General features: G+C 44.9%; 1 protein-coding gene across 1 annotated transcript in view; it reads right to left on the bottom strand.

The window, feature by feature from the left end:
* Window positions 1-9,543, bottom strand: part of stxbp5l (syntaxin binding protein 5L) — a gene marked incomplete at its 5' end in the record, with an annotated part of 114,174 nt that overhangs the window by 64,432 nt on the left and 40,199 nt on the right. The window contains 2 exons of the mRNA XM_079517787.1: window positions 4,707-4,779; window positions 8,880-9,031. Of these exons, the coding sequence (XP_079373913.1) occupies window positions 4,707-4,779; window positions 8,880-9,031 (225 nt within the window). The remainder of the gene's footprint in view (window positions 1-4,706; window positions 4,780-8,879; window positions 9,032-9,543) is intronic.

Genomic DNA, 9,543 nt, shown 5'->3' with positions numbered 1-9,543 from the left:
ATACCAAAAATGGGACCCAATGCCTCCCTGCTTGGCACTCAGAATCAATGGGTTGGGTCAAATCTACTAATCAAATGATTCCCGAGCGCGGCACGGCTGCAGCTCATCGCTCCTTGGCTGCGACTCACCACTCCAAGAGATGGGTCAAATGCGGAGAACAAATTTCACTGCGGAAACGTGGGTGACAAATCGTACGACTTTGACTTTGAGAGCGTTGGGGAAATTAGGAAGTACTTACTGCACCAAAATTTGAGGTACTTTCCAGTTTGCAAAATAATGCTTTATACTTTCCATTCCATTCCAGTACATATCAGAGGCAAATATTGAAAATTATACAATTATTATACAAAATAATAATTATACAATTATAATAATTATACAATTATTTGAAAACTTTAGGCCTGGGCTATATCTATATGGATCTTTTGCAAAACAGATATTTTCGTCCTCACACACACACACAAACGCAGGAGACACAGGAGACACAGGAGAAACACAGGAGAAAATCACTGCAGTAGCAGGTTTCAATTGTAGGCTATTTGATTTACACTTGAGGTGCCAAATACATAAGCACCGCATTTTAAAAGCCACCTAAATTGTGATTGGAAGTGGAACATGTTTATTGCATTGTCTGTCAGCATGTCACGCTATGTGCGTAAATCTCAAAATCCTGACACTCGATCTTCTCTCTCCATAAAATGTTATTCCGATTCATACACCCAATGATAGACACGTTATCATTGCTCTAGCTGGCAAGTCCTGCACAGAAAATAATAGCAGAATCAGACATATAGAAGTGTCGCGTCTGCAACCAGTTGTGAGCTTGTAGAGTGGCTATTTTCGAGGTGTATAATAAATGTCACGTTGTAGGCTAATAAAGGACATGGTCGGCAGGCACAGTGACAACGGAAAGCAGTCAAGGGCCCCCCCCTCCAAAATACGGCATGTCTATCCTTTGACAAAACATTATAATGTCTTATCATAGCCCTGAAACAATAGGTGTAGCCCAGGCCTTAGTTACAGGTTACTTGTTTAATTACAAAATATAGATACATTAACTAATTAAGCCAAATAAGTGTTTTTTTGTGCAAAACCAATGCTTGGAATGGATTCAGAATCATGAAAACACGTCACATGCTACGTAAAGCATAATGAAAATTTTACATTGTTGCCTTATATAGGTTGTTAAAAAAGGCGTGAAAAGGCGATCTCAGCGATAAATTAGTTAATGACGTCGTACACTACAAACTTAACAGAATGAAACAATTAAGAGTTAATTAGGCAATTTAAAACAGTCGCCTCATGGCATTTACCCAGACAAGGTCAGGAGTAAATTAAGCCCACAGATTAGTTTTAAGAGGAAGTTCAGTACAGTATGTGCATTACAACATGTGCTGCGATCCGAACACATTCCCTGTGGCCTGACCATGACACAGTCAAACTGTCAACATCATGTCACCACGTCGTGTTACATCCCGTTAATGAGAGTGGTGGCATCTTTTTTTTGTCTTTTTTTGTCACTTTCTTCCTCATCATTATGTAGATAATGTCGTGGCTGTCTGGTAAAAGTATGATTCCCAATTATTTCAAACTAAATGAAGAGATATTGGCCATGATGTAAACGCAGTCACTGCATGTCATACGGCGAAACGTATAAAATAGAGCATTGCTTTAGGAAAAAATCAAATATACAAGATTTCTGCCACCGACAGCGGGCGATATGGAAATATCAGAGTCTGTTTTCTGGCTGTTGGACGCCTATAGCATGGTGTAACCCAGGGTTAGAATGCCTGTATTTGTATTGGTCACGGTACTAACCGTACTATCTATATCAGTTTGTATCTGTATTTGTATTGGTCACGGTACTAACCGTACTATCTATATCAGTTTGCAGCTCGTCATCACACCAATCACGCGCAGCTCACTTAGTCACACCAGTTTGGAATTGGCAATCAAATTTCCAGCTAAGGCTGTGAACTGACTAGACTGCTTCAGGCCTATAGCGTGTGAAAACGTGTACGTCACCAAGAGGGGGGCGGCGTCTGAAAAGCTAGGGACGGCCCTCTCGTGGGCTTTAAATTCTAGCCCACATCACTCAGAATAGAGTGACGGTGGTATGTTTTTGTAAATATTGAGCTCGTTCTTGGCGACAACATAGTGAACCAACACCAGGATGGATGGAAAGAACGTCAGGCCCAAATACATTACAAGGACAAGGAAAATGTTGTGAACAAACACGGCTGTGCTTAGATACTTAGATACTGTTGAACGCTATGTCTCTGCGCCCGTGCGCCGTACAGCCGAGATCCAAGCCATTCTACGTCTTTTTGTAAACTCGTCAATCTGGGTTCCTTGATGCTGTCTCCATGCTGGAAAGCTGAAAATCTAATTCCGTTTTCTGGCTCATTCCCTCGACGTGACCTGCTGTGGCACTTATTTACTGAGCAAGTCTGCACCATTGTGAGGTCAGTTTAAAAAAGGAACGTATACAAGCACACCTGATAGTCGCTCAATGTAAACAAACCTGACAAGCCAACAAGTATGGCGGCCGCTACCACGTGACACATATGTTGATGCCCCCTCCAGGATATTTTGGTACACACTATTTGTATTGGTCACGGTACTATCTACATCAGTTTGTATTGGTCACGGTACTATCTACATCAGTTTGCAGCTCATCACACCAATCACTCACTCACTCAGTCACACCAGTTTGGAATTGGCAATCAACTGTTTAATTTCCAGCTAAGGCTGTGAACTGACTAGACTGCTTCAGGCCTATAGCCGCTCGGTTATTGTACCACGGGACAGGCCCCAACCTGTCCCAACAGAATTGACGCGGTTACCCGCTAAAAACAACAGAACCCCGCCGGTCTACGGCCCGGTCAGGGTTGTGGCCTAGTTAGCAGCTAGTCAAAACAGTTTATTGAACCGCTCCCTTGTTACGCTAGCTCCATAGCTAGCGAAAACAAAGAGCAGGAGGCCTCGCTCGTTGTTAAGCTACTAGCTAGCGACAACAACGAGCCACCCTCGAATAGCTACTTCCCAGCCGTGATAGCCACGTTGCTAACAGTGCTCAGGTCGTACACAGATCCTCAAGGCTGGATTTTCGGTGGTGAGGTACAACATGACGTCACGAGCCGCGGTGAAGAGCAAACCACCGCCACCGCCCCAGCCCTTCTCTCTGTTTTTACTCACCACCACTCAATGTTATTTCAGCTCCGGTGGTCAGCTCACCACCGGAGCGGTGGTCACCTCACCACCGAAAATCCAGACTATGTATGAGCCTTTAGTCTCCTCACGAGTTAGCTATACGGCTAACGAAGTCGAGGTTGCTCAAAGCGTTCCCCTAGTACCAGCTCTCTGGTTAACACAATGGGGCCACATTAGAAGATCTCTTCCCCACATAACACTCCATCGCTGGCTACTAGCCTAGAGCGATACGATTGTGAGAAAGGCTTTGTTTCCCTGCTAAGTTAGCCTCGTGGCTAACGATAGCAAGGTTACGTTAGCTCCCCTGTCTCCCCGCTGCCCACAATAAAGCAGCACGATACCACCACGCTGCTAACCAAGGTTAGTCAATAATAATATCTTAAGCATAAATTACAGTCTCTTGGGTTCTTTATGTTTCAGGTTCAGGTTCAGGTTCATTTATTTTTTTGTCCCCGTGGGGCGATTTGGTTTACAGGAAGGCATAACACAGGCAGGTAACATAAAACACAAAAACACAGTAAAAAGGCACATAGTACACATAGAACAATAAAACAGGATGGCAGTTCAAGGTATCAGTGTAACATTGTAATTCATAACATTTTCAGAACAGTTGTATAAATAATTCATACAGGCGAGTCAGGTGACAAGTTACCTCCTCCTATCGGCATTTAGAGCCTGGATAGCTACAGCCACGAAGGAGAACTTATACCTATTGCTTTTGGCCCCTTGAACTTTTAGGCCAAGGCCAGAGGGAAGCAGCTTGAACTCAGTGCTTGAGGAGATGGGAGTTGTCCGTACAAATGGACTTGGCTTTCTTAAGCACCTGATTTTTGAGTGGTGCAACCACTCCAAGGAACAGCAATGTCTGTGACGTTAACCTATGTTTGTGTGTGACTCATGTGTGACTCATGAGTACCAGTAGGGGCGCTGTTGTGCCAGAAACAGAGAGAGGGAGATAGTGCTGCACTGTTGACTGCTAATGAGAGAGAGAGAGAGAGAGAGAGAGAGAGAGAGGGGGGGGAGTTGCACCACTCAGTTCACACGGGTGTGATTTTCAAATACTTGGTACTCTAGACTACTGGAATGAACTCTGGCAATCTTTGAGGCCGTTCTCACAATCCTACCAAGGTGGTTTTTGTCCTTTCGCTGTAAAATGTAATGTCCTACCACCATTCACCTACTTCTGAAAGCAGTACTAGTCCAAACTATATTATTCTAGCACTAAGTATGCTACAATGGCAGCAATGCTGTCACACCTGATCATGTCACAAGGTCCTCCTACGCTGGTCCTCCTACGCTGGCTCCCTTTGGTGTCAGAACAACAGCAGCAGCCAAGCAGCTGGAGGCTGCACTGGGGAGTAACGTGTGTGTGTGTGTGTGTGTGTGTGTGTGTGTGTGTGTGTGTGTGTGTGTGTGTGTGTGTGTGTGTGTGTGTGTGTGTGTGTGTGTGTGTGTGTGTGTGTGTGTGTAGCGTAGCGTAGCGTAGACCATACTTGCTCTGCGTCAGGTCCACCACAATGAAGTCTTTCTCCAAAAGGACGACCACTGCATAAGGGTCCTGGTGCTCTGTAAAGACACAAGCCATCACAACTCTTACACTCACATCCATGTTTTTACCACACGTGACGTGACAAGCATCTGGTGTGCCTCGTGTTACAGTAGGACAGTGCCAAAGTGGGGTCCGGGGACCCCCTATAGGGGTCCTTGAGGGAGTTCCAGGGGGTCCCCAGCTGAATGATAGTTAGGAACCAAATGGGCCCTTATGGGTGTGTAACTCAGAGAGTGTACAAATGGACCCTAACGGGTCCATTTGGTTCCATTTGTACACTCTCAGAGTTGAACTAAGTTTGATTTTGCAATATACATTTGGGGTCCCAGAGATAGAAATGCCATTAAATGGAGGTCCGTGGCCTAATGCATGTCAAACTGGGGGGCCCAAATCTTCTCTCATGGGGGTCCCTGGCATATATTTTCAAATGGGGGTCCTACGGGGCTAATCAGTGCCAATGTGGGGGTCTTTGACATGAAAAGGTTTGGGAACCACTGAGTTAGTCCAGCCACGGTCAACTCTTCAGACATTCTCCACACGTTCTCCACACACAGACCATTACCACCGACTGCACAAGGACTTTCCAGAACCCCCCCAATCCCCCCCGATATACCCATATACGTATATGGAGTTTAGAGATGTCCTGGTACTGTATCGGTATCGTAAAAGTATCGGATCGGCTATTATTTGGTCATATCGGTTCATATCGGTATCGGCGAATATGCCAGTCTAACCACCGATCCGACACAGGGGTAAGGGGGTTGACACTATGGCAGGTAAATAAAATGTTGGGGCATCATGTGGAGTTTGCTTTGGAGTTGCCCAAACTGCAAGTGCACATTTGAGTGAGGAGTCTGCTATTAACACAACACGAGATATGTAGCTAGATAGCTATAAACACAACACGAGATATCTAGCTAGATAGCTATAAACACAACACGTGATATGTAGCTAGATAGCTATAAACACAACACGAGATATCTAGCTAGATATCTATAAACACTATTCCCGGTCGGTGGACTTCAAAATAAGATATTTGTCTTTTTTATTATTATGAATATTATTCTCTGGTATCGGTATTCGGAAATCGGTATCGGCTAACAAAAAATTGTGTGTCGGGATCGGATCGGAATCGAAAAAAGTGTATCGGGACATCCCTAATGGAGTTATGGACATGGCCCTATATGGTCATGTACTGATGACATCAGGGAGCCGAGCATACAAGGGACACGGACAGATCGTTGAATTATGGAGATACAAGGATTCCTTCTGTCCAGAGAGCAACGGAAATGAAAACCACTTGTTAGACATACAGTAGGGATGAGGGAGAGAATTTTCTCTCTCTCGCTATTCTCTGTGTGTGTGTGTGTGTGTGTGTGTGTGTGTGTGTGTGTGTGTGTGTGTGTGTCATAAGGCCCTCTGCAGGCGTGAGACACAGAGACATTTAAGGTGTTGTCAAGGTGCTAATTGGCAGTCCTGCCTGGACCGTCGCTACATGTCATCGTAATAAGACACACAGTGTGTGTGTGTGTGTGTGTGTGTGTGTGTGTGTGTGTGTGTGTGTGTGTATGTGTGTGTGTGTGTGTGTGTGTGTGTGTGTGTGTGTGTGTGTGTGTGTGTGTGTGTGTGTGTGTGTGTGTGTTAGGGTGTTGTCGGGGTAACACATTCTGCTCGCACTGACACGCACAAGCACGTGCACACACGTGCACAGACGATAAACAGACTAAGAATAGAGGAGACAATCTCCCCCTCATCCCTAGTCTCGCGTCACCAGACTGTTGCCTCTCGCCATTTTCAAATACTTCCTGTCATACAGTCTGGAGCAACGGAAGCTCTGATCATGAGTAAAATATAAATGCTTCCGTCATACAGTCTGGAGCAACGGAAGCTCTGATCATGAGTAAAATATAAATGCTTCCTGTCATACAGTCTGGAGCGACGGAAGCTCTGATCTTAAGTAAAATATAAAGCGGAAGTGGAGCCTCTACAGGGGGCTCTACAGAGCCCCTAAGTGGCCATGGTAAGAAAAATAATTTATCTCGACATTCGACTGGGCAAGATATTATCTCGTTCAGTCGAGATATAACACGACATGAGATAATAATTATCTTGCCGAGTAATTCGACTGGAAGAGATATTTATCTCAACCGGTCAACTTAATTATTTCGACTGGACAATATCTCGTCCAGTCTAATTATTATCAAAATATTATTTATCATTTGATAAATTCATCACCAACCGCGCCCCAATCAGCCGAGGAGAGAGACGCTCAGATGCACGTCGAAACTATAGCCTTCTCAAGCTGACACTTGTCGGTTTGCGATCAACAAATCCCATCCATCAATATCGACCTTAATTGTTAAATACCTCGTAGGCTGCCTGCTGTCTATATAAAGCATAGAAGAAATTATAATCCAGCGTTTAGCCTGCTTGAGCCTACATAGCCTACATGTCATGTTTATGCCGGAAAACCTGGTCAGCTTCTTTCATGACAGGCAGCCTTATGCCCTAATTGATTTGACATGACAAGTATAGTATACTTGCCAATAGGGCGAGTCATTGAGACAGACAGCTGTATCCCCTTCCCCGCGTGTCAAACTACCCCCCCCCCCCCCCCCGTCATAACTTGCATCTGCGCTAGATCTATCTATCCATCCATCCATCCATCCATCCATCCATCCATCCATCCATCCATCCATCCATCCATCCATCTATCTATCTATCTGCTCGCAACTGAACAAGATGTATGCCCTGTGGAAATATTAAAACGCAATATTGTAATGCTTGTGTGTAACGTAAGGAGCACTGAGCAGTAGAGAAACCTCAGCTGTGTGTAACGTAAGGAACACTGAGCTGTAAAGAAACCTCAGCTGTGTGTAACGTAAGGAGCACTGAGCTGTAGAGAAACCTCAGCTGTGTGTAACGTAAGGAGCACTGAGCTGTAGAGAAACCTCAGCTGTGTGTAACGTAAGGAACACTGAGCAGTAGAGAAACCTCAGCTGTGTGTAACGTAAGGAACACTGAGCAGTAGAGAAACCTCAGCTGTGTGTAACGTAAGGAACACTGAGCTGTAGAGAAACCTCAGCTGTGTGTAACGTAAGGAGCACTGAGCAGTAGAGAAACCTCAGCTGTGTGTAACGTAAGGAGCACTGAGCTGTAGAGAAACCTCAGCTGTGTGTAACGTAAGGAGCACTGAGCAGTAGAGAAACCTCAGCTGTGTGTAACGTAAGGAGCACTGAGCAGTAGAGAAACCTCAGCTGTGTGTAACGTAAGGATCACTGAGCAGTAGAGAAACCTCAGCTGTGTGTAACGTAAGGATCACTGAGCAGTAGAGAAACCTCAGCTGTGTGTAACGTAAGGATCACTGAGCAGTAGAGAAACCTCAGCTGTGTGTAACGTAAGGAGCACTGAGCAGTAGAGAAACCTCAGCTGTGCCAAACCAGCCTCTTAATACTGCCAGTGTCAGGCTTGCATCTCTTCTTACAGTGGATGGCTGACTATTGCAATAATAATATAATAAGTCCAGGCCCGAGATATTTGAAGTCCCCGACTCACCTCGAGGCAAGCATGCACACCGACCCATCGGCAGTGGCACTGGCAATTGTTTTGTCCTCCGTGTTAACTGCAAACACTTTTGTTTTCTTGGCATTGAGATAGAGGCCAATCTTCCTTCACTCCATTTATATACTGCCAGTACTTCTCTTCCTTTATCAGGTTTTATTATGTTATACTTCATGGAGTATAATGATAATCTTTACAGCCCCGAAGGATATTCATCTTCACAGGTCTGTTCAAACACCCACAACAAAACCCATTTAGACCTGAGGACGATTCTACAAATGCCTGACAGTTTTCTGAAAAACCCTATGTTTCTGTGTAAGTTGTTCTCAAACATTTCCATGTCAAGGACCCCCAAATATAGCCTATATGTAATTGGCCGTCGACCCCCAACTGAAAATATGTAGTTCCAGGGACCCCCCCAGAAGCAAAGATTTGAGTTAAAAATGTTCGCTCTGAAAGAATATATATTCAAAGATTTGCGCCACATTTTCACGATTTTTCAAAAATAGCAGTCTCTGGTCTCCTTGCCTCGTAGTGTCAGGGTGCGTTCACTCACCGTTGCAGTAGGGGGTATCACAGAGGACCATGAACTCCACGATGGGGTGGTCCATCTCCAGCACGGTCATGGCCTTGCCGTGCATGATGGTCAGGGTGGGCCGCCCGGCCTTGTCGTACGACAGACCCCCGGAGAAGATGATGAATGGCTCGCTTCTTGCGGAAAGCAAAAAAACAAACCACACGCAACAATGTCAACCATCAGCATTGGCTGAGTAAGTGTGTGCGTGTGTGTGCGTGTGTGTGTGTGTGTGTGTGTGTGTGTGTGTGTGTGTGTGTGTGTGTGTGTTTAGTGTTTTCCCCCTTGCATGTACTGTATAGTACAGTATGTCAATAAACCTACAGTACAGTCTGCTTTTCCCAGGGGAAATCAAATCCATGTAGGCTTGGCCCGGGGAATCAATCGCCTTTAACCCATTTTGGGCTGGAACCCCTTTTTGGTGTTAGCATTATGTTATGCTTTAGCTATTGAAAAATAGCAGATCTACAAGCTCGTAGCGCGCCACCGAGTGGCCACCGAGTGGCTTGTAGGTCTGCTATTTTTGAAAAATCGAAGAACGACTGACATAGAAACATAGCTATTTCAGAAAACTGTCAGTGATGGATAATTTGGAATTATTAAGATTTAATTGTTTGTGGATGGAAGTTTACATGTTTCCAATGAC

This window comes from Electrona antarctica (genome assembly GCF_951216825.1).
Source record: "Electrona antarctica genome assembly, chromosome: 13".
In the NCBI taxonomy this organism is placed as follows: Eukaryota; Metazoa; Chordata; class Actinopteri; order Myctophiformes; family Myctophidae; genus Electrona; species Electrona antarctica.
Note: the sequence above shows the minus strand (reverse complement) of the source record. Positions and strands in the feature narration are given on the sequence as shown.